The sequence below is a fragment of the Hippocampus bargibanti genome, linkage group LG06 (assembly GCF_051943395.1).
Source record: "Hippocampus bargibanti isolate YZ-2025 linkage group LG06, ASM5194339v1, whole genome shotgun sequence".
Lineage (NCBI taxonomy): Eukaryota > Metazoa > Chordata > Actinopteri > Syngnathiformes > Syngnathidae > Hippocampus > Hippocampus bargibanti.
In genome coordinates, this window is record NC_142739.1 from 27,642,200 (window position 1) to 27,668,759 (window position 26,560).

The following is a 26,560-nucleotide window of genomic DNA, read 5'->3' on the forward strand; positions in this document are numbered from 1 at the left end:
ATACGTTTTCAAATACAGTAAAGTCTCGTTATATCGATATCGGATATATCGATAGTCCCGGTTATATCGATACTATTTCTATGCACGCACGGAGAAAATTACATGCAAACAGGGTCGGATATATCGATAATCCCGGTTATATCGATATTTTTTCGAACTCCCTTGAATATCGATATAACGAGACTTTACTGTATACAAAATAGATTGAAATAAACCAGAGTCATCTTGAGTTGCAAACTCAAAATCTGATTGGTTAACGCAACAGTTTCGTCGATTTTTATGGTCCAGGGCCTGCAGAACTGATTGTGAAGGCGTCCAGGGAGATGTCAGACCACGGTAAAAAATGATGGCTGAAATGTGATTGGTGAAATGCTTGAAGGACAACCGACACCATTTTTCTTGGTTCCTGACATCAGAAAAACGTTTTATAGCATCTAAAATACCCCAAAATGATATTTTTTGTCAAATGCAAAACACCAATAAAAATGACTTAAAGTGTCCCAAAACTGCCACAAAATGAGCTCGGAAGTGGGCAGATTCAGAAAGTTCCGCCCCCCTTGATCGTGACGTCACTATTGGTCACTCACTGCCTTGCTCCAGAATCAAAACAATGGCTTCAGAGAGTTCAGATTCGGAGAAGATGCTTTCATGTTACTCATCCAGTTATGAATATGATTCAAATAGTTCTGAAGAGGAAAGCATAAATGTTTGCAATTGATTAAAGAAGTCCTTCTGTATCAATTCGAGCTGTCTGGTCTTGAATTTAGCGCCCAGAAAATGCACAAGATGGCGCACAAGCGCCGTTGAAAATGGGCTGATTTGTCTGTTAGGAATTTGTGTCAACTAGTATCAAATAGTAATCTTGGTGCAACACACAATGATTCATCATTGCGTTATGTGTCAACTCGTATCAAATAGTAGTCTTGGTGCAACACACAATGATTCATCATTGCGTTATGTGTCAACTAGTATCAAATAGTAGTCTTGATGCAACACACAATGATTCACCATTGCGTTATGTGTCAACTAGTATCAAATAGTAGTCTTGATGCAACACACAACGATTCACCATTGCGTTATGTGTCAACTAGTATCAAATAGTAGTCTTGATGCAACACACAATGATTCACCATTGCGTTATGTGTCAACTAGTATCAAATAGTAGTCTTGATGCAACACACAATGATTCACCATTGCGTTATGTGTCAACTAGTATCAAATAGTAGTCTTGATGCAACACACAATGATTCACCATTGCGTTATGTGTCAACTAGTATCAAATAGTAGTCTTGGTGCAACACACAACGATTCACCAATGCGTTGTGTTTTACCAACCTGGCGTCCAAAGTGCGGGCACCGGGGGCAGCAGGAGATCACTGACGCAGTTACAGTCCATGCCTGTGCAACACCTGACAAACAAACATGAAAATTATTCATTTTATTTGAAGGTGGGCGAGGGTATTGAGAATAAAAAAAAAAAAAAACAATGCGCTGTGTTAGTTTATATAGCACTTTAACAACAGCTGAAGCTAGGACAAATAATAATAATAATAATAATAATAATAATAATAATAATAATAATAATAATAATAATAATAATAATAATAATAATAATTTATAAGAGCCTTTCAAAACTCTCAAGGACAATTTACAGTCACAGGATATTTTTTATGCGGGTGAGCAGCCAGCAGCCAGCATTCACTCAACCCGGAAGTAACAAAGTAAAATTAAAAAAAATATATATATTAAAAAACTCATGGTGTGAAGTCTGATTAAAATTAAAATAAAACATTTTTTGAAGAGAAATAATTAATCACTATTTTTTATTCACCTTATGATAATAATTTTGGTGCATTCTGGGGAAAAATGTATAATTCGGGGTCTACAAGGTGACCCTTCACCAAAAAAAAAAAAAAAAAAAATCACATAACCAGTACTGTTTCAGAAGTTAAAAAAAATTTAAAAAATGGAAAAATAATCATTTTTTAAAGGCCTTGGAAACATGCCAATCTTAACAGGATACAAAATAAAGTCTGCATTTACGACACTTGCACAAACTGCACAAAAAAATAATTATTTTGGTTTGAAATTCTCCCCCTTGTGGAAAGGAAAAAAATATTTCCAGAGGCCATGGTCAGCGCTTTATCGGCACCCAAGCATGAAAAAACCAAACCTGAACAAATTCGAGAATGGCGTTCTACGTCATATTTTCAATTCCTCAATAAAAAATTGCGACTATTTTTGAGGTCTTGCACGGATTGATGGCATTTTCATTCATTTCAGTGAAGGAATGTAATTTGGATTGCAAACTTGTTTGGAACCAGCATCGTTATTATGGAATCAAACTTGTGTGTCAATGTATAGGCCATGCTAATTTCAGAGAAAATTCGTGAATGGCAGTGAATGAGTTAAGATGTTTTCAAGCAGTCGTAAAATTTCTTCATTTGGATGCGAGAAAACTCCGGTGAGAGGACACCCAAAATTAACCGCTGCATTCCAATTAGCCAAATTGCATTTTTTAAAAATTTTATATATTTATTATTTTTTTTTTCATGCCAGCAGGTCGAAATGAGGTATGGGGGATGTTAGCATTATGTAAATCAGTGAAATGCTAATCATAACGCTAATGATGTTGCGAACAGCAGAGGAATCGGGCTGGCGGTGCGGTCGACACGCGGCGACTTTTTAGCGCCGCTGCTTCACAAAAGATCACATGAAGAAGAAGAAGAAGAAGAAGAAGAAGAGGAAAAAAGAAGAAGAAAAAGAAGAAAAAAAGAAGAAAGGAAGATGAAAGAGAATAAGGAAAAGAAGAAGAAAAAGAAGAAGAAGAAAAAGAAAAAGAAAAAGAAGAAAAAGAAGAAAAAGAAGAAAACGAAGAAAAAAGAAGAAAAAGAAAAAGAAGAAAAAGAAGAATAAAAAGAAGATGAAAGAGAATAAGAAAAAGAAGAGAAAAAGAAAAAGAAAAAGAAAAAAAAGAAGAAGAAAAAAGAAGAAAAAGAAGAAAAATAAGAAGAAAAAGAAGAAGAAAAAGAAGAAAAAGAAGAAAAATAAGAAAAAGAAGAAGAAAAAGAAAAAAAATAAGAAAAATAAGAAAAATAAGAAAAATAAGAAAAAGAAGAAAACGAAGAAGAAAAATAATAAAAAGAAGAAAAAGAAGAAGAAAAAGAAGAAAAAGAAGAAGAAAAAGAAGAAGAAAAATAAGAAAAAGAAGAAAACGAAGAAGAAAAATAATAAAAAGAAGAAAAAGAAGAAAAAGAAGAAGAAAAGAAAAAGAAGAAGAAAAAGAAGAAGAAAAAGAAGAAGAAAAAGAAGAAGAAAATGCAGAAGAAAAAGAATAAGAAGAAAAAGAAGAAAAAGAAGAAGAAGAAAAAGAAGAAAAAGCAGAAGAAGAAAAAGCAGAAGAAAAAGAATAAGAAGAAAAAGAAGAAGAAAAAGAAAAAGAAAAAGAAGAAAAACAAGAAGAAGAAGAAAAAGAAAAAGAAAAAGAAGTAGAAAAAGCAGAAGAAAAAGAAGAAGAAGAAAAAGAAGAAGAAGAAGAAAAAGAAGAAGAAAAATGTCCTGGCCCGTTCGGCGTGGCTTGAATTGCTGCGCTGCGGCTTCTTCTTTGCCATCTTTAATGCTGCCCTGTGCATTGCTTGCTGCCTTGCACTTCCTTCTTCTGCCTCTATTTAATTATGCTCTGTGAATTTGGGATTTTTCCCTCCAGCATTGAAATAGAACGTGAATTATTAAGGCGTGTTTGTATAAATTATGATCGCTAACTCCAGGCTAGCTAGCTCTCTTTCTCTCTCTCTCTCACTCTCTCTCTCTCTCTCTCTCTCTCTCTCTCTCTCTCTGTCACTTCATGTGCAGTGTTTTCATGCCACTTCCATCTTTCTTTACATCCATCTTTCTTTACATCTATGGTTCTTTTCTTAAAGGACAACCGACGTCACTTTTTTGTTTCTCAACTGACATCAGAAAAAACGTTTTATAGCATCTAAAATAGCCAAAACACGCAGGCTGATATTTTTAGTCAAATGCAAAACACCAATAAAAATAACTTAGTGTCCAAAAAATTGAGCTGCGAATTTGTGAACCTAATTGATAGGTGAAATCCACGAAGTACAATGTATGTATGTACAATGTTTTTTTTACAATGCAAAACTGTACCGAGAGAGGGATCACTGTACTGTTACGAAGCCGAGAAAAAAGTAAAACACATTTTTTATACCGATTTTTAATTGAAAATTAGGTGCGCGTTATACACGTGTGCGCATTATACTCGAATAAATACAGTAAGTCGCACCGGCGTATAAGGCGCGTGGTCATCTTTTGAAGTAAATCAAGGCTTTTGGGTGCGCCTTATAACCGGGAAAACAGTAGAGTGAGACCTCAACTTACAAACACCTTATCTTACAAACTTTTCGTCTTACAAACGTCAAATTTCTGAAAATTAAACCTTATAATAAGCACTATTTTCATAACACACACCCACCACGGCTGGCGGAGTGATCTTCGGCGGAAGCACACGACCGAACAGCACCAGAGGTTAAGTTACCAACAATCCTTACGGAAGGTGACTCTCCTTCCATAAGCCATCAACGACCATCAAAAGGGTAAATAAAACTTTATTTCTTTAATTACAGTCCTCATGTAATGCGCCTCTCTTTCCAAACAGCAATTCCCTTTGACCTTCGACCTCCAACGCCATTCCATCAAGCCATCAATGACCATCACAAATGTAAATAAAGTGACTTTATGATCCAATTCAGTGTATTTCTTTCATTACAATACAATAGTACATTTATTATGCATAGAATAAGGTATGTTGTGTGTAGTTTTAAGGCTTATTTAGTTGAAAAGTATATTTCATGGAAACCCGGGAACGGATTATTCCCATTTTAATGGTTTCCTATGGGAAAATTATTTTTGAGATACACACTTTTCGCCTTACACACTCTGTCTGGGAACCAATTAAGTTCGTAAGTTGAGGTTGTCACTGTAATTTGAAGTATTTTTTGACCCTAATAACAAGTCTGAACAACCTTTCAGATATTTTTCTTCTTTTTTTTTTTTTTACATGGCGGAACTGCAGGCTTTTGCTCAGCTTGGTGAAAAGTTCAAATCGTGCTCTTCAACCCGAGCGTGCAACCGAAGGCCGCCGCCTCGAAAGAAAATCCGATATTTTGTGCGCTTGAAGTCGGAATATGTATATTTTTGACCCCCCCACCCCCTTCCTCCTAGCCTGCCACGGGTCATCGCCACAGTATCACGTTTTTCCAGGAAGACCCCCCCCCCCTCCACGTGTCGCCATTCAGGTGTTTTTCTATTGTCTATCTGGTGTGACCCCCCTCCCCCTTGTGATTCACGTCATTGCAGTAATTTTCTGTTTGATTTCGGAGGTAATGCATTTTTTACAAATCAAAGAGGAAGCAAGGCGACCCCCCCCCCCCGCCTCACACCGCCCACCCTCCTCTATCGCTCACCCCCAAACACCTCGACTCCCCGCCCAGGGCCATAGAGGAGATAAAGGCGCCTCCATCATTTCCTTGTTAGTTTTGATTTGGGCAGCGTAGGGGCTTTCAAGTCGCCATCACCCCCAAGAAACATTCTAACTAGCAGCCCAGGGAATAGTTCTGGCGCACGCTGGCGCCTACACGCACTTTCTTGTTTGACGCGCGGCGTTTGGAAGTGATACGGCGCGGATACAAAACGCAGCGTAGGTATTCAGGTAGCCCACACAAATAAAGACGTCGAGCCCATCGATAGTGACTAAATCGATACGGGCAGAGAGCACTTTGTTTGGGCTAAAAAAAGACACCAACGCGCTGATGAAAGAGCACAAAAGCAACAGAACCCTGGATTGGGGAGGTATTGGGGGGCGGGGGTATTGGGGGGGGCACGGAAGAGCCTCCAAACAAAAGGGGCCTTTCCCCTCAACCCCCCTAATGATGGATCACACGTTGACAATGACAATGTATTTAGCTAGCTAGCTATTTTCTATCTATTTGCTGTCTATTAGCTATCTGATCAAACCTCTAAAGATGGAGGACACTGATTTGCTGTGGCGACCCCTTGAAGGGAAAAGCCGTTATAAAGTCTCGTTATATCGATATCGGATATATCGATAGTCCCGGTTATATCGATGCTATTTCTATGCACGCGCGGAGAAAATTACATGCAAACAGGGTCGGATATATCGATAGTCCCGGTTATATCGATATTTTTTCGGACTTCCTTGAATATCGATATAACGAGACTTTACTGTAGTAGAAGTCATTTGAAGTGATTTTACAAATGATGGACACAACTTGTCCAAAGACGTCGGTTGTCCTTTAATAGTCCCACAATGAGGGAAAAACTGCACCCACAATTTAAAAAAAATCTCTTAAATTCTGCGCCTTATAGTCTGGTGCGCCTTATATATGGAAACCGTTTGAAAATACACCATTTATTAGAGGTGCGCCTTATACTCCGGTGCGCCTTATACACCGAAAAAAAAACGTCCTTCCTCCCAAACAGGTCTGACTGATGTTGACTTTAATAAGTGGCCTCATTAGAAACAACGTTAGCGGGCTAAAAGAGTGACGGGTCACGATATAAAAAGATAGTTCTGTCTTTGTAGCACATGAAACAAACCGTGCATGCGTCTCATCTTTCTTTTTTCAGGGGGGGGGGGGTGTAGCCCGCCGAAAAAGGGCCGAGCGACGACCCTCCATTTTTCTTTTTTCTTTCCTCTCTCTCCTAGTGTTCCTCTGGTTGGGCTCATCTTCCCTGGTTAGCTCTGACACACTGCTGCGCCTCGGGCTGCAACAACACAGGGACTGTGCAATGTGCGGTTGTTAGCCCAGAAATGGAGACGAGCGGGGGGCAGTGGAAGTATTTGTCAGTAAAATCGTATTGTATTGTCTTTGGAGGACATTTTAAATAAATATACATGGGCGTTCAGAATATGTAATAAAAATAATAATAATAATACATTTCATTTATACGCGTCTTTCAAAACTCTCAAGGTCACTTTACAGTCACAGATTAAGTTATTTTTCTGTGGGTGAGCAGCGGCATCCACACGTGCCAGGGTTCACTCAACCCGGAAGTAACTCAAATAGATAGAAAGCTAGCTAACTAGCTAACAGCTAGTTAATAGATAGCTAGCTGGATCGCTTGATAGATAGTGAATAGATAGCGAGCTAGATAGTTAGATAGCTAATCGACAGAAAATAGCTATCTAGTAGACAGCTAGTTAGTTAGATTGCTAATAGACAGAAAATAGCTAGCTTTCGAGTATATATATATAATTATCTAATATTGAATAATAATAATAATAATAATACATTTCATTTATAAGCGTCTTTCAAAACTCACAAGGTCACTTTACAGTCACAGGTAAAGTTTTTTTCTGTGGGTGAGCAGCGGCATCCACACGTGCCAGGGTTCACTCAACCCGGAAGTAACTCAAATAGATAGAAAGCTAGCTGACTAGCTAACAGCTAGTTAATAGATAGCTAGCTAGATCGCTTGATAGATAGTGAATAGATAGCGAGCTAGATAGTTAGATAGCTAATCGACAGAAAATAGCTATCTAGTAGCCAGCTAGTTAGTTAGATTGCTAATAGACAGAAAATAGCTAGCTTTCGAGTATATATATATATATATTATCTAATATTGAATAATAATAATAATAATACATTTCATTTATAAGCGTCTTTCAAAACTCTCAAGGTCACTTTACAGTCACAGGTAAAGTGTTTTTCTGTGGGTGAGCAGTGGCATCCACACGTGCCAGGGTTCACTCAACCCGAAAGGAACTCAAATAGATAGAAAGCTAGCTAACTAGCTAAAAGCTAGTTAATAGATAGCTAGCTAGATCGCTTGATAGATAGTGAATAGATAGCGAGCTAGATAGTTAGATAGCTAATCGACAGAAAATAGCTATCTAGTAGACAGCTAGTTAGTTAGATTGCTAATAGACAGAAAATAGCTAGCTTTCGAGTACATTTCAACGTACTTCTTTTCCTTTCGGCTTTTCCCTTCAGGGGTCGCCACAGCGAATCATTGTCCTCCATCTTTCCCGGTTTTGTGCATCCTCTTCTCTCACATCAGCTACCTTCATGCCCTCTTTGACCACATCCATTAATAGCTAGCTATCTATTAGCTCTAGTTTTAGCTAGCTATTAATTAGCTATCTAGCTAGCGTTCTGTTTTTATGAGATACTTCTGGGTTGAGTGAACGCTGGCGCGTGTGGCTGCCGCTGCTCACACACAGAAAAACCTATCCTATGATTCTACAGTGACCTTAAGAGTTTTAAAAGTTGCTTATAAATGAAATGTGTTTTATTATTATTATTATTATTATTATTATTATTATTATTATATAAACCGGAAACATACTTATATAAGACTTAAACATAAATTCCATACAAAATCTAGCCCTGAAGCAACTTACGAACAAATTCACCTTACGAACGACCGTTCGGAACTTATCTCGTTCGTAAGTTGGGGAGCATCTGGAGTTTTCAAATTTGATGTCAAGAATAATGATTGTTATTGTAGTTTTCATATGACATATTTGTAATTTTGGTTCGGACTTTAGCAAGCATCATGGAGTCTCACAAGTTTGATTTGCTTTCGCTGGCCGAATATAATGATGTGGCGGGCCAGATTTGGCCCCCGGGCCTTGACTTTGACACCTTTGACTTGCAATAAGTGTCCAAGGTATTTTTCCAAACGTTTCTTTGAAATTAGAAGAAGTTTGGAAGACCAGGTGAGTGACTTGAATACAGTAAAGTCTCGTTATATCGATATTCAAGGGAGTCCGAAAAAATATCGATATAACCGGGACTATCGATATATCCGATATCGATATAACGAGACTTTACTGTATTAGTATTATATATGGTATGGAATTGGGACGGTGGGGGGTGTCTAAAAAAAATAAATAAATAAGGAAAAAGACAGGGCTAGTAAGACGATGAAGAAGAAAGTATCAATCGATAGGGTTAAATTATTCATCGTCATTAATTATCGATCGCTCTCCGTTGCCGGAGCTCGTCCGCCTCACGCCCGAGTTGAAAGGCGGGAAAGCGGGCTTTATTAAAACCGGCTCGGGCCTCATTGTTTCATGTCCCGCGGCTAAAAAAAAAATGGGGAGGGGAGAGAGAGGTAAGGTGAGGGGGGGGGGGGGGGAACCCGGCGCTTGAGTTTAGTTTGGCCTAGCTATCGCTATCATAGCTTGCTCAGGCTTCGGGGGAAAGCTAGCGCGCGTGCACAGCGGCGGCGGCGTCTCATTCGGATCAATGAAGGATCAATGGCTCGCGTGGACTAATAGCCCGAGAGCGCCTTTGATCTCACGGATGAGAGATCAAAAAAAAAAAAATGTGCGCGGGAGCGAGTCGGCGAGTTGACGACCTTGGCGCGCGCACACGCGCTAACGCGTGCACTAGGTTTTCTTTTTTTGGCTAGCAGGGTTTTCTTTTTTTTTTTGGCTAGCGCCTTGACGGAACACAGCGAAGATGTTGTGTAACTTCTGCTAATGACCCTGACTAAACCACCATTTGCACCCGACGTATAAAGACCTTCCGTCAAATAAATAAATACAGTAAAGTCTCGTTATATCGATATTCAAGGGAGTCCGAAAAAATATCGATATAACCGGGACTATCGATATATCCGACCCTGTTTGCATGTAATTTTCTCCGTGCGTGCATAGAAATAGTATCGATATAACCGGGACTATCGATATATCCGATATCGATATAACGAGACTTTACTGTAATTAAATACATAGATGAAAAAAAAAATACGTGTTCCACTAATCAAACCCCACATTAAAAACATGTTGTACTTCTTTTTTCTTTGCAAAAAAAATCTTCTGACAAGGCGATGGCGTGACAACAAGGGAACCATCTGTTGTATCTTGGGAACAGATGAGCGTCCTGTGGGCTCAACTTCACGCTTGGAGAAAATTATGTGCATGCGTGAGCTTATTTTGGGGTCCATTAAAGATGGTGTTACCCAAAAAGGGCTGTGGATTATAAACTGCATTTTCCGGTGTATAAGGTGCACCGTAGTATAAGGCACACTTCCAAATAAACAATGTATTTTCAAACTGTTTCCATCTATAAGGCGCACCTTCAATGAATGAACAAGGTTTTCCAAATATAATATAGAAATTTTCCAACCACATTATAAGGTGCAATATATAGTATATATATATATATATATATATATATATATATATATATATATATATATATATATCAGTAAAGTCTCGTTATATCGATATCGGATATATCGATAGTCCCGGTTGTATCGATACTATTTCTATGCACGCACGGAGAAAATGCAACATGCAAAATGCAACATGCAAACAGGGTCGGATATATCGATAGTCCTGGTTATATCGATATTTTTTCGGACTCCCTTGAATATCGATATAACGAGACTTTACTGTATATATATATATATATATATATATATATATATATGTATATATATCCTTCTCCATATATATACACTGTATATATATATATACATATATATATATATATATATATATATATATATATATATATATATATATATATATATATATATATATACAGTGTATATATTGCATATATATACAGTATATATACACCATGTATATATATATATACACATATACACCATACATATACATATACACCATGCATATACACCATATATATATATATATACCGACAAAAACGGTCGTAAGTCAAACGGTGGTGAATTGAAATCCATTCAAAATGGCCGAAGTGAAGTTTACATAACAGGATAGTATACGATGTGAATCTGTTGTTTTTAAGCAATGTTTTCTATCGAATCCTATTATATACCAAACCATTTACAGTTCATGTATACATTTTGTCACTTTTAGTGTACTTTTTATCATTTTATATTTCGTATTATCGTTTTTTTTTTTTTCAGAATTTGTTCGGGTGGCTTAAAGTGATTATTTACCAATTCTGGACTACATTGAGACCTAAAGTACTGTATTTTCATGCGCGCGTGCACGCACGCACACACACACACACACACACACACACACACACACACGCACAAAGTGTGCATCTCCCCTGCTTTGGCCTCTGTAGCGGCTGAGTTACTCCCTCGATCGCTTTCACTTCCCGAATTAACCACTCAAGAAGTCACCACTGACTCAATCAATAGCTCATACATAAAAGCTGCTATAATCGCTCCCCGTGCATGTCCGGCTCACTTCCCTCCTCCTGACACTCCTCTTCTCCACCTCTCTTCTTTTCTTTGACTGATTGTCCATTTTTTGGGCGAAGGGGGGTGGGGGGTATAAGGGGCTCTATCCATTCTAGCCATGTAAAAGCAACACGTCACTCGCCGTCGAGTTTCTTTGTCTGACAAGGCAACGCAAGCACAATGGAGCTTCGTAAAGCAGACTTAAAGGACAACCGACACCATTTTTTTGTTTCCTCAGTGACATCAGAAAAACGTTTTAGAGCATCTAAAATACCCAAAACACACGGTATGATATTTTTAGTCAAATGCAAAACACCAATAAAAATGACTTAAAGTGTCCAAAAACTACTTCAATATTAACCCGGAAATGACCAGTTTCAGAAGGTCCCGCCCCCTTTGTTCGTGACGTCACGCCAGCACGTCTTGCCTTGCTCTAGAATCAAAACAATGGCTTCAGATTCGGAGAAGATGCTTTCTTGTTACTCATCCAGTTATGAATATGATTCAAATAGTTCTGAAGAGGAAAGCATAAATGTTTGCAATCGATTAAAGAAGTCCTTCCGTCTCATTTCGAGGCGTCTGGACTCCAATGTAGCGTCCCAGAAAATGCACAAGATGGCGACCAAGCTCCGTTGGAAATGGGCTGATATGCCTGCATGTTTTGGGTATTTTAAATGCTACAAAACGTTTTTCTGATCTCAGTTAGGAAACAAAAAAATGGTGTCGGTTGTCCTTTAAATTGTTTTGACTTTGGTGATCTTAAACAAATATGGACAAAGTTTTGGGCAGGAGGGATTTTCGCTTTGAATTCATGTTCATGTCGTTTTTTTTTTTTTTTTTCTCTGTTCGTGCCCGTCAAGGCCGAGAGGTGCAGTAAAACGGCGACATTCAGTCGATGGATCACAGATGATAAGACTATTGATCCAACGTCGGGGACATTTACTTCAATCGCAAAGATACATCACTGCAGTGGCTCGTTACTTGCTGAAGCCCCGACGTAGCGATTATCATTTTCACATTTTAACCCGCTTTTAACTCATTTGAACACATTTATAACTCACACATTGCCTGAGTAGACCCGGACATTTTCTGAGCTGAGTGGTGTGTGTGTGTAGTTATGACTTGTATTGTGAGGACCACAAACATTTTATACCATACGTAGTGAGGACATTTTTGACAAGTGAGGACCTTTGGGCCGGTCCTCACAAGTTTTTCATTCTATAAACTTTTAGGGGGTCTATATATGCATCTGTTCAAGTTTCATAGAGGTCCTTATAAATTCACCCAAAATGATTTTTGGTGTGTGTGTTTTCATTTCACTTGGATACACACATGTTTTACTCATTGTGTGTGTTTATGTGTGTGTGTGTGTGTGTGTGTGTGTGTGTGTGTGTGTGTGTGTGTGTGTGTGTGTGTGTGTGTGTGTGTGTGTGTGGTTAATGAGAAGAAAAAGTTCATACCACAAAAAGTAAAACGATATTTTAATTTTACTAAATTCACTACAGAGGTGAGGACTTTGAATGTACCCATTCAGAAACCTCACTCCTGCTGTTATTTCAGTTTCAAGTCCACTTTTTATTGCTTTGTTTTTAAAGAAGTTGAAGTGGGAAATGGGGTGACATTTAGTGTTCAAATGTAACACTAGTTCTTTCTTCCCTAAACTTATCACCAACGGTGATCCTCACTCCTTATCTGGAGTTATTCGGACCTCACAACACCTTTGAAACAGGAATGTATGTGTGTGTGTGTGGGGGGGGGGGCAAGGGGGTATTCTGATTTTTTTTACAGCATATAATAATCGCTGAAGATCCTTTTTGGTAAACTTGTGATAATCACATTAAGGTTGGAAAGTCTGAATATTTTCTTTATTATTCAGTTTTCCATATTTACAACTGTCAACATTGATCATTTTCCGAAAAAAAAAATCTCCATGATAACCACTCAAGATAATTTTAACGATAATGCTATTTTTTTTTTATTCTGAAAGATCGGATATTCGAACCAATTTTTACTATGATAAACACGAACATTTAAACAAACTCTCCCATGATGCAAACTCATTTCCCTTCCACAACACTCGCACGAGGTCACCTAATGCTACGCTAACGTCGCGCCATACATCCTGACCTTCCCACGCTCGTTTGCGATTTGCGTAGCTAGCATGCTGCTAACCCGGATTGCCTTCCCGTCAATATTGTATTATAATCATCGTTAACCGGCATTCATTGGACGTACGGGAACCTTACGGAGTGCAATATTACCGCTACAACACACACACACGTTAGCGACGGGGGCTAAAAATAAAAAATAAAAAACACATGGAATTTTTAAAAATGCTAAGGCCTCCTCTAGCCGATTTTTCTTCTTCTTCGTCTTCTTCTTCTCTGCCTGTCTCGGCAAAGTCTTTGATTCCTCCGTACAGTTTGATGTGCAAGAGAGCGAGTTTTGTAAACACATTTTTCGCGATCATATAGCCACGGGCGAAGGGAGCGCCGGGCGCCGAGGACGAGGAAGACGAAGAAGAAGAGGAGGGAGTAATGCGTGAGGGACGTTTAATGAGGGGTGAGAGAGAGAGAGAGAGAGAGAGAGAGAGAGAGAGAGAGGAGAGAGAAGAGAGAGAGAGAGAGAGAGAGAGAGAGAGAGAGAGAGAGAGAGAGAGAGACTGACGGGGGGAAAAAAAAATGGAAGGATGTTCGTGTATTTACACACACACACATATATACACACACGTACAGTCATGAAAGGATCTCATCTTGGAATTCTGCGTCCGCGACACGTCAAGGGTGGTGCCAGGCTGTGATCGGATGACAGGAAAACACACACACACACACACACACACACACACACACACACGCACACACACACACACACACACACACACAGAGATATCTACGCACACCCTGCGGAGCTACGATTGATAGTTTGGGCTCAAGCCGAGCATCGCAAGCGGGTTGATGAAATGTGAGGCAACCGTGACAAAAAAAAAAAGAAAAAGAAAAGTTCTACAAGGGGGAGGAGTTAGGGAGGTTATTATGACGTTACTTTTATCATTTTTGCTGCAGTGAAATGATAATAAAATGTATTCTTCTTCTTCTTATTATTATTATTATTATTAATTGAGCAGCTGTAGGCAATCCATCAGCTATGCGTCTTCAGTTGACCTCGTTCAAGACAACGTGAAAATCTATTAGCTGGCTATCTTGTTCTCTAGCTGGCTATGTAGCTATTTAGCTAATTACTGTATCTATTAGCTATATAGCTAGCTAGCTATTAGCTATCGATTCGCTAGGTATTAGCTATCTATTCACAAGGTATTAGCTATCTAGTCGCTAGCTGTTAGCTATCGATTCGCTAGCTATTAGCTATCTATTCACTAGCCAATTCGCTAGCTATTAGCTATCTATTCACAAGGTATTAGCTATCTAGTCGCTAGCTGTTAGCTATCTATTCGCTAGCTATTAGCTATCTATTCACTAGCTATTCGCTAGCCAATTCGCTAGCTATTAGCTATCAATTCGCTATCTATTCACAAGGTATTAGCTATCTAGTCGCTATCTCTTAGCTATCTATTCGCTAGCTATTAGCTATCTATTCACTCGCTATTCGCTAGCCAATTCGCTAGCTATTAGCTATCTATTCACAAGGTATTAGCTATCTAGTCGCTAGCTCTTAGCTATCTATTCGCTAGCTATTAGCTATCTATTCAAGAGCTATTCTCTAGCTAATTCGCTAGCTAATTTGCTATCTAGATATCTTGCTATCTATTTGAGTTACTTCCGGGTTGAGTGAACGCTGTCTCGTGTGGCTGCCGCTTCTCACCCACAGAAAAAGAAAACTTATCCTGTGACGGTAAAGTGACCTTGAGTGTTTTGAAAGGTGCTTATAAATGTAATGTATTCTATAATGAAGGGGTACAGTAATCAGAATCATCTTTATTGGCCAAGTATGTAGAACACACGAGGAATTTGTCTCCAGTTGAACACGTTGCACTAGTATCATCATATTAAAAATTGCAAAGAGGCACAATGCGGTTTGATTTGGGTTACTGTTTAGAGAGTTAATGGCGACGGGGGAAGAAGCTATTTAAATGTCTGTTGGATTTGGTGCGCATGGGTCGGGAGTTGCTGGAAAGGCTGGTGAGCAGGATGCGGAGGGTCCAGTCGGATTTTTACGTGCCCTTGTTTCGATTCTTGCAACCAGCAAGTCGAGAGTGGGTCGGGCTCCCGTGCCTCGACAGTAGCTCCTAAGCCTTTTTTAAATCCCTTTCCGTTCTACGATTTTGTTTATTTTATTTTTATTAAGCATAAAATACTTTGTGTTTATATTTTCACCGCCGTCTCTCACTCCTTTCAATTTTGCTGCTGTAGATTGCAAATGTCCCTATTGTGGGACGATTAAAGGCTTTCTGAACGTGATTTTCTGTGGATCAATTGTGTCGATAACACGCTCAAAACGATCTTAGTTTTAAATGCGGAATGCTGAATATAAATTTGTCAATAGATTTATTAGCATATCTATAAAATTCGAAGCTCAAACACATATAAAATATTTTCACGTGATTTTACAAACAATGTACAGCTATGAAAAAAACAAATGATGTCACAATTAGCAATGACAAGTAGAATTCCATAAAAAAAAAACATTTATTGAACAAAATTAATTCATGTTCGAAAGTTTTTTTTTACATAGAAAATAAAATATGAAGTTACAATCAGCAATAATTCCAGAACAAAATCACACACGTTGAAATTAAATATCGATCCTCCGACAGTAAATGACGTCACAATTGGCGTTTAAGAAAAACAACGAGGGAAATTTACAATGGATACAAAAAGATCGATAAATAAATGATTAAATAAATCACATTTGGTTTTTTTTTAAATTGACCATTTTGATAAACAGTCTGCCTTGCCTTAACAATATAAGAAAGGTCGATTTTCGTGCTTTGAAACGTAATCAAGCTAGGTGACACTTTTGGACAGCATTAGCAAAAAAAAAAAACAAACGTCAACGTCACAATCAACTCTCAGTCCAAACACACAATTAACCAAATCATTCTGAAAAACGCTTAAAACAAACACAACTAAACTCGCGTGTGTTTTAAAGCTTTTCTAAAAATACATCGACAATATCTTAAGAAACAATTTTTAAATCGATGACGTCACAACGTAACATGTTTACTTGCGTTCGCCAGGGCCTGCTCGTCGAACTCCTGACACTCTTTCGCTACGTTTGTTTGTTTTCCTAAAAAGAACGTGCAGACAATTCCCAAACCTCGTTCGTTGAAAAAAAAAATCACTTTCATTTGTCTCTTCCTTCCATTTTTTTAACTTCAGCCTGCTGCTTTTAAGTGTGTAAGATTTTATTGCTGCGAGCAGGAACGTCATTGCGGGTGTATGTGTGTGTTTCCAGCGTTTCCTCTTCCTCGCCTCGCTTTTCCTGCCCCCCCCCCTCTTTTTTTTTAAACCTCTTTTCTTTCTCCGTGTGCTGTCCTGGGAATTGTTGCGAGCGTCCACAAACACACTGCAAACACCCGCCGGCACAACGCCATCGATTTCTAATTAGACGACGGGATAATCGTTGAGAAGTGATGGAGGACGAAAAAGAAAAAGACGAAGAAAGGGAGGGAGAGCGCGAGACGGCGTTAAATAAATAAATAAATAAATAAATAAATAAATAAATAAACGGTTTAGATAGCGGATTAATTGAATTTCTTTTTTTGGAACAAACAAAAGTGATCTCGCAATTGAAATAAAATGGACACGGGAACAGGCCCGATATGATGTCGTGTACTTCCTGGATATAATACGATATACCGAACAAGCACATTAAAAAGAAAACTAAGGGGCAAAAAGCTAATTCAAACACAAAGATTTAATTGAAATGAAATGAGATATTTGAAAATAACTGCGATTTATTTCACATCAGACAAACGGGGGGGGGGGGGGGGTGGAAACGATTGAGTAATTTTAAAATTCTTAGATCCAAAACACAACATTCATTTTTTTTATCAGGCTCCAGCACCCACTATCTGTTTTCTCGCACAATAAAATATCTAAAAGACATTATGTTTATTAAAAAAATACAAAATATTAAGGCTGTTTAATGTTGGATTCGTTGACAGTGGGAAATCAGCAAATTTTAAAAGTTACTAACTGAATATAAACGTCTATCTTTCTGTTTAACTATCGAACGATCTAAAACAGCGTTTCCACCTCTTTTTCTTCTTTTTTTTTGAATCCGTGGTGACATGGCGGCGCGGTTTGTTGAGGTAAGCTCGTTTACTTTAATTAACGTTTCATCATCCGTGGAGCAGGAGCGCGTACCCAAAGGCAAGGTGCGCATGCTTTCATGCTCTCCATCCATTCATCATCGCCACTTCTTATCTTTTTTTTCCCCTTCTTAGCTGCACATCGTCGTCCAATTCTCCGTTTTACTTGTTAATTCGAAAAAGACACGCTTAGTCGAGCTACTTATGTTCCTTTTTATTCAGAAAGTGTAAAACCCAATTGTTTATGAACGCATCATATCACGACTTGGACGTTTATTTGGTAAACTTGAAAAAGGGAAATGAGAACCTTTTCAATAATTTAACAAAATAAAAAAATGAACATTAAAACACAGAAAAGTACACAAAATAAAAGTACTATTAGGTGCCACAATTTTTTTGTCACACAAATAATAATAATAATAATAATAATAATAATAATAATAATAATAATAATAATAATAATAATAATAAGAAGAAGAAGAAGAAGAAGAAGAAGAAGAAGAAGAAGAAGAAGAAGAAGAAGAAGAAATTTCATTTCTAAGCGCCTTTCAAAACTCTCAAGGTCACTTTACAGTGACAGGATCAGTTTTTTCCTGTGGGTGAGCAGCGGCAGCCACACGCGCCAGCGTTCACTCAACCCATAAGTAACTGAAATATATAATAATAATAATAATAATAATAATAATAATAATAATAATAATAATAATAATACATTTCATTTATAAGCACCTTTCAAAACTCTAAAGGACACGTTACAGTCACAGGATATTTTTTTTTCCGGGTGAGCAACGGCAGCCACACGTGCCAGCGTTCACTTAACCCGGAAGTTTATAGATAGAAAGCTAACTAGCCAGCTAGTAGATAGCTGATAGATAGCCAAAAAATAGTTAGCTAGATAGCTAGCCACCTAGACAGCTTTATAGCTAATAGTCAGCTAGCTAGTTAGTTTGTTAGCCAATATATTGAATGTTACTCTTAAATACACAGATAGAAAGCTAGCTAGCCAGCTAACATAAAGGCATATTTCTGCCGTAGAGCTTAATATTGAAGTGAGCTGAGGTGATTTATATATAACAAAAATAGTATTTTTTCCACAGTATAATAATAATAGTATAGTATAAAAATAAATAAACAGCTAGCTAGCTAGCTACTAGATATCCAATAGATAGCCAGCCAGCCAGCTAGCCAATAGATAGCCAATTGATAGCCAGCTAACCAGCCAGCTAGCTAATATATAGCCAGCCGGAGAGATAGCTAACAGATAGCCAGCTAGGTAGCTAATAGATAGCATGCCATATTGTGGGAAATGAATTGAGGAGATTCATTTGGCAAAAAAACAAGCAAACAAAAACGGACCTTTGTCTCATGAAGGCAAGTCAAGAGCAGTTCTAATAAAAACCGTCGATTCGGTTAAAGGCGCGACTCCAGTGTGGTCGCACACCGTGCCGAACGTGCCGGTGGTAGAGGAAGCACTTTTTAAAGCACTTTTAGTGTTAACTGAATCCGAGGCCTGGTGGGGTTAAGAGCTTGATGAAATCCAAGAGGGCGCACTGGGAACCGAGACGCGAGAGCTCACATACAAATTGGGGAATCAGGAACAATAAACGGAAACTCAAGGTTCAGAATAATATGTTCCATGTGCACCTACTCGTCCCAACACGTTCCTCGAATTAATTTTGAATGGCCAATGTGCAGTTGCTGCTCACCTTGGCCACCTGGGGGCAGTGTATAGGAGCGCTGATGGATATGTGGAACTGTCGCGGCTTGGAATTGAAGCGGATTAACGTGCAGATGTGAGACCATATTTTTCGTCAATAGATGCTACAGCTTTGCCTTTGCTTTCAATATTTAGCGTGTAGCGGAAATGCACATTTCACCATGACGTCCCTGATTCATTGGTGAAAATGATGCTATGATCCTGTCCTCCTAATTTGAGAACTGCTTCATGCAACAAATGGGTGCAGAAAGTGTTTAAGATTGAAAACCGTCTGTCTTTTGCGTTGTGTCACATTATTTGTTATTTAATTATTATTATTATTATTTTTTTTACTTCAAGATGGCGCCACGAGAGTGACTGCCTTTACAGCAGCTCCGCTATTTTGTTTTTCTACTTCTTCCTTTCCTCATCTTTATCATCACTTTGCTGCTGTGAAATGTAAATGTTTCCAATGCGAGACTAATAAAGGCTAATCCGATCCAATCCATATGGTCAATGGACTGTCCAGCGAAATCAGCATCTCTTTGCAGAAGATAAAGAATCTATGTTTTTGAGTGTGGCGATATTCATGTCTAAATGTCTCACTGCACCCTTTGGACTCTGTTATCCGTGATATACGTATACGTATATACTGTATATGCGTTTCGCATGATGCGCTAGCATTAGCATTAGGCTAGCAGATTAAAGCATCTGCTTGTTTTAAATACACAATGGCTGCTCACCCACAGAAAAAAAAAAGTTATCCCGTGACTGTAAAGTGACCTTGAGAGTTTTGAAAGGCGCTTATAAATGAAATGTATTATTATTATTATTCAAATTATTACAATGTGTATTTTTTTTTTTGCTTTTAGCTTGACAGTGAAGTTGGAGTGAAGTGAGTTGACTTCATCGCCACCATACAATATCCGCATTATTTTCACGTTTCTGCTCGCAAGTCAAAGCGTTTTCCTGAATTATGGCCCGAAAAAGGCTAATCAGGCTAATCATATCACTTCACACAGACACACACACACACACACACACACACACACACACACACACACACACACACACACACACACACACACACACACACACACACACACACACACACACACACACACACACACACACGCGCGTCAAAGGGAATTTCCAACTTGCCACGTGGCACACCTGCCGCCGCGGCGTATCATGCACTGCATATACACTGAGCGCGCCATGACGGATGACTGAATTAGCGCCATAACGACAAGTGACACTCGTGTTAGCGCTCCATGAGCAGCTGCCCAGGTTGCAAATAAAGAACACAGGGAGGGAAAAGAAGCGGCGCCGCTGCAACAACGAAGACGAAGACGGCGGAAGTCATGGAGATGGATTTGGCAACGTTCAAGTTCATACGTTGTGTTTTGCGCCGGTCTGGCTTTTTTTATGGTGACTGATGATGTCATCGCCGGCAGTGGATGTGAGGGGAATTGGAGGAGAGGGGGCGTACACCCTCCACGGGTCACCATCTCACAGCTCGGGTGGCTGGGATACGTCCCCGATACGTCATCATGGGACTTTTCTACTCTGTGACAACGAGGCACTCTAAAGCAACCTTTCGAAGCTGAAAGTGTGAGTCCACATGCACACTGTCAAAGATTTCTGAAAACATCCCCCTCAGGGCTGAAAATGACATACAGTGAGAGCTCAACTTACAAACACCTCAACTTACAAACTTTTTGTCTTACAAACGTCAAATTTATGAAAATTAAACCTTATAATAAGCACTATTTTCATAATACACACCCACCACGGCTTCTTCGGCGGAAGCACACGACCGAACAGCACCAGAGGTTAAGTTACCAACAGTCCTAATGGAAGGTGACTCTCCTTCCATAAGCCATCAACGACCATCAAAAAGGTAAATAAAACTTTATTTTACAGCACAGTTTATTTCTTTAATTACAGTCCTCATGTAATGCGCCTCTCTTTCCAAACAGCAATTCCCTTTGACCTTCGACCTCCAACGCCATTCCATCAAGCCATAAATGACCATCAAAAATGTAAATAAAGTGACATAGAATAAGGTATGTTGTGTGTAGTTTTAAGGCTTATTTAGTTGAAAAGTATATTTTATGGAAACCGGGGAACGGATTATTCCCATTTTAATGGTTTCCTATGAGATTTTTTTTTTTTAGATACACACTTTTCGCCTTACACACTCTGTCTGGGAACCAATTAAGTTTGTAAGTTGAAGTCTCACTGTATTCCAAACTCTGAAATAGCCACTACAAGAGACTTCCAGAAGACAAGATTGATTTAGCTAGCCATAGCTAGCTAGCTAGCTAACTGAACGTCTCAATTGTGCCAAATAACTGCTTAGATCGTTCTTCGATCAAATATAAAAACACATCACACACCCAAAATTGTCACTGGTCGGGGGCCGGGAATCAAATCGACTGTGTTCACTCCCACTACGGCGCAAACGAAAGAAACTATCTCGGACAACATGGATAATGTATTTAACTCATTCGCTGCCATTACTGAATGTTTTCGGGAATTAAAATGTGTGATGTTGAACACCATTCCCGAATGTGTTCAGGTTTTGGTTTTTCTCGCGGGGGGTGCCGATAAAGTGCTGGTCAGACCGCTGGCAATGTTTTTCACTCCCACGACGGGTCAGCATTTGCCTTTTGTCCATGTTAGCGCTTTGTTACAGTTTCAGCTGTTGTTAAATCGCTATATAAGTCAATATGTATGTATTGTATTGAATTGTAATCTGTACAGCCGCCCACATTTCGAGCTCAGATAACTCCAGACCCATATAACTTCGGAATCAACTCTTTTTCTGAAAAATATTATGTTGAATTGATTCAATTTTATTTCTCACGATGGACAGTCAGTTAACTCATTCACGGCCACACCGGAATTTATTCGTGAATTGAAAAGCGTGACGTGGAGCGCCATTGCTGAATTTGTTCGGGTTTTGGTTTTTCTTGCGGGGGGTGGGGGGTGCTGATAAAGCGCTGGTCAGACCTCTGACAATGTTTTTCACTCCCACGAGGGGGTCAGCATTTGCCTTTTGTCCATGTTAGCGCTTTATTACAGTTTCAGCTGTTGTTAAAGCGTTATATAAATCAATATGTATGTATTGTATTGTATTTCGTACAGCCACCCCCATTTCGATAACATAACTCCAGATCGATATAACTTAGGAATTTACTCTTTTTTTTCCCTGATAATAGAAAAGAGTCTAAGGTTTCTTACGCTGTATTAAATGTTTACGTAGTCCTAAAACTCAATATTCTGTGGTTCCTGGAATTCGAGTGACAGTGACAAAAACCCTGGCACTGGAGTGGACACATTTTTTGCACGTCGTCTGGCAGTGAATGAGTTAATTTATTATGCGTGCAATATGTAATATTTGGAGGCGATGAAACATACTACAGTAAAGTCTCGTTATATCGATATTCAAGGGAGTCTGAAAAAATATCGATATAACCGGGACTATCGATATATCCGACCCTGTTTGCATGTAATTTTCTCCGTGCGTGCATAGAAATAGTATCGATATAACCGGGACTATCGATATATCCGATATCGATATAACGAGACTTTACTGTAATGGCTTTTCCAGATTTCCGAGAGAAAACCGTAACTGTCACGTGGTCTGTGGGAAAAAAATGAGTTGATTTATGCTATCCTTGAATGATGGCCTCAGAGTCGTCGTTCGGTTCATATGCGGGTGTGGGTTCCAGAACCTTCCCGACCGTTTCTGACTGAATTCTCCTGAGAATATAACTACGGGAATGATCCCATACAGGCGGTCGGGAATGAATGTGAACGAATCTGCCGGAAATGGGGCAGCACTCGGAATGGTGGTAGCGTAGAGGGAAGGAAGGGAAGGAGGGGGAGGGTCTGTCTGAGAGAGAATGAGAGGGGATTAAGAGCCCGACAAGAAGATGGATGGAAGCCGGCGAGGGGAACATGACAGGTGCGATGTAGAGCGCCAATAAAAGGCGACCAGGGAGAGAAATACGAGGCATCATGGAAATTTAAAAAAAAAATGGAGTATGGTGGCGAAGTGACAGAATCATATCAGGCGGACGGAAAAGACGAGGCGGAGCAGGTAGGGTGGATGGGATGGCGTGGGATTGGTCGCTTGTTTGGGGGGGGTCCATATTTTCCCTTGAAGGAACTGGCCTGTCAGGCTGTTCCGCCTGTACAGAGCGTAGCGATAAAACACAGAGAGCGGAGCAGGTGACTTATGTGGAGATGGTGTCTTTGTCAATACAGTAAAGTCTCGTTATATCGATATTCAAGGGAGTCCGAAAAAATATCGATATAACCGGGACTATCGATATATCCGACCCTGTTTGCATGTAATTTTCTCCGTGCGTGCATAGAAATAGTATCGATATAACCGGGACTATCGATATATCCGATATCGATATAACGAGACTTTACTGTATTTCAGCATGTCTACATACCTCCACGCCCCAATATTTGGACCTGGTTTCTGTCCATCTTATACTACTTCCCTCTGCTCCAACGCCCTCCACTTGTCATTGTGATATGTAGGTTTTTGTTTCTGGTTGTTTTTCCACATATAAAAAAAAAGGGAGGAATACAGTGATACCTCAGTTTACGAACCCCTTGGCTTACGAACTTTTCGGTTTACGAACGTTAAATACAGTAAAGTCTCGTTATATCGATATTCAAGGGAGTCCGAAAAAATATCGATATAACCGGGACTATCGATATATCCGATATCGATATAATGAGACTTTACTGTATATGAACATTTTATTTTACTTGGCGTACGAACTATTTTTCAGGATACGCACGGAGATGCCACAATGAGTGATGTGTCGTTCGCGAACGAGCCCGTTCTCCTAACAAGAAAATGGCAGCTGGCTTGTTTTGGTCCTCTATTCCCCGCCCCGAGTTAAAGCCACGTGATTGGTCAAAAACGCAGCAGCGAGGGGGTAGGGGGTTTACAGACAAAGAGATAGTGAAGCCAAAAAAAGAAAATGGCTGCCGACATTTTTTTGGTCCTCTCTTCCCCGCCCCCAGTCTTTGGTTAAAGCCACATGATTGGTCAAGAACGCAGCAGTAAAGGGAGGTGGTTTAAACATTAAAGAGACAGGCAGACAAGCATAGGTAGTATAATATATAAAACAATAGCCTGCTTAGGCAAAACAGGTTAGGCAACTTTCGTAATGCTGATGAGGGTCGTTATGCTGATGAGGTGATACCGGTGGGAGTGGGGGTAATAGGCCAGTCGTTAGTCAGGAATGTAGGAACAACCAGTGGGGCCACAGGGAGGGGTCCTCTGCCCCCCCAACCTGAGAGTAGGGACCTATCATAGCTGTGTCCGGCGCCACCATGTCTGGACATTAGGGATATATAAATGGGGCCGATACGACCAGTCAGACTTTAGTTCGCTGACGAAGCCTCTTGGATAGGAGGCGAAACGTCCGAAACCTTCACATTTGTACAGATGACGGCTGAAGAAACCTTCTCATCGATGGACCACTCCTGTACGACTGAGAGCTTACACAGAAATATATAAAATACAATTACAAATAGAATAAAATAAATAATAAACAGAAACAAGAGAAAGAGCTACACAGAAAATGCAATTTGGTTTGGGGGCACAGCAGCTGAAAGCTCTGTCCCCCATTTTGCTGAGATGGGCAGTGGGGGGGGGCACACAGAGGTGGAGGGAGGAAGAGGATCTGAGGGAACGAGAGGGAATGGAAATTTGAAGAAGGTTCCACAGGTACGGTTATGGATAGCTTTAAATGTATAAAGACGAATTTTAATACTCGAATGAATAGTGTAGTCAAAGCTTCTGTCACTGATTATTATTATTTTTTTAATAGACGACAATCGCTCACGAAAATCTTAATCGGAACGTTTGTTCGCTTTTATCGGGAAAAAACACCCGAAAAATAAATCAACCCATCGCATCTTCCACCACTTTTATCCACCACTGCCCTCGCTCCCTGCGGCGCAGCCACCCTGATGTCTCGCACCCCCCTCCCCTCCTTTCTTTATTTGCCTTCTACCCGTGTGCATCCACCCCCCCCCCCCCGCCCCCCCACTCCCTCTCTTATCCACAACCCGAGCACAGAGAAACACCATGTGTCGGAATCAATTAGAGCTGAGAGCCATCGTCGCCGCTCTTTCACGGAGGTAAATATTAAACTGCAGCAAGCAAAGAAGAAGGGGGGGGAGGGGAAGGGAGTGGGGAGAGCAAGGGGGTGGAGGGGGGGGGGCATCCCTAATCCACCGCATCGATCAGACGGGGATGAGGGTAATATATTATTTTGACAAGATACGATCCTCCGACGCGCACCGCTATCCCCCGCCAATCGATTTCTTTCTTGCCTTTTCTCCCCCTCAGCGAGAGTGAGACGGAGTTTGTGTGTTACTTTGTGTGTGTGTGAGAGTGAATTGGGGGGGTAGGCCTCTCATGCATTTACGCACCGGAGTGTGGATGCAGGGTGACAATAGGAACAGCATTAGGAAATGTGAGGAAGGCGATGAGGACGCTGGACAAACAAGCCGCTGTCTAAACGGCTAAATCACAAGCTAAAACGATGGATGGACAACGAGGGAATTCCGGGTGTTCTTTTCAGGTTTGACTTATTGTCAAGTTATAATCATAATAATAATACATTTTCATTTATAAACACTAATCAAAACTCTCAAGGTCACTTTACAGTCACAGGATAAGTTTTTTTTTCGGTGGGTGAGCGGCGGCAGCCAGCGTTCACTCAACCTGAAATAATTCAATTAGATAGAAAGTTAGCTAGCTGGCTAATGGAAAACTAGGATATAGCTAGCTAGATAGATAGCATGTAGATAGCATATAGATAGCAAATAGCTAGTTAGATAGCCAGCTAGATAGCGAGTTAGCAAATAGATATGTAGCAAGGTAGCCAGCTAGATAGCTAGCTAGATAGCCAGCTAGATAACGAGTTAGCAAGTAGATATCAAATAGATATGTAGCAAGGTAGCTAGCTCGATAGCGAGATAGATAGCCAGCTAGATAGCGAGTTAGCAAGTACATATCAAATAGATATGTAGCAAGGTAGCCAGCTAGATAGCTAGCTAGATATCCAGCTAGATAGCGAGATTAGCTAGCCAATAAATAACTAATAGATAGCCAGCTAGAGAGCTAGATAGCTAGCTAATAGATAGCAAATCGATAAGAATAATAATACATTTCATTTATAATCACCTTTCAAAACTCTCATGGTCATTTTCCAGTCACAGGATCAGTTTTTCTATGGGTGAGCAGCAGCAGTCACACGCGCCAGGGTTCACTCACCCCGGAAGTAACGCAAATAGATAGAAAGTTAGCTAGCTGCCTAATGGAAAAC

General features: G+C 39.7%; 1 protein-coding gene across 3 annotated transcripts in view; it reads right to left on the bottom strand.

Annotated features, from left to right (window-relative positions):
- Positions 1-26,560, bottom strand: part of erfl1 (Ets2 repressor factor like 1) — a 120,642-nt gene that overhangs the window by 13,070 nt on the left and 81,012 nt on the right. For all 3 annotated transcript variants that reach the window (XM_088999464.1, XM_088999465.1, XM_088999466.1), the window contains one exon: positions 1,336-1,409. In XM_088999464.1, coding sequence (XP_088855590.1) covers positions 1,336-1,396 — 61 coding nt within the window. In that variant the 5' untranslated portion in view covers positions 1,397-1,409. The remainder of the gene's footprint in view (positions 1-1,335; positions 1,410-26,560) is intronic.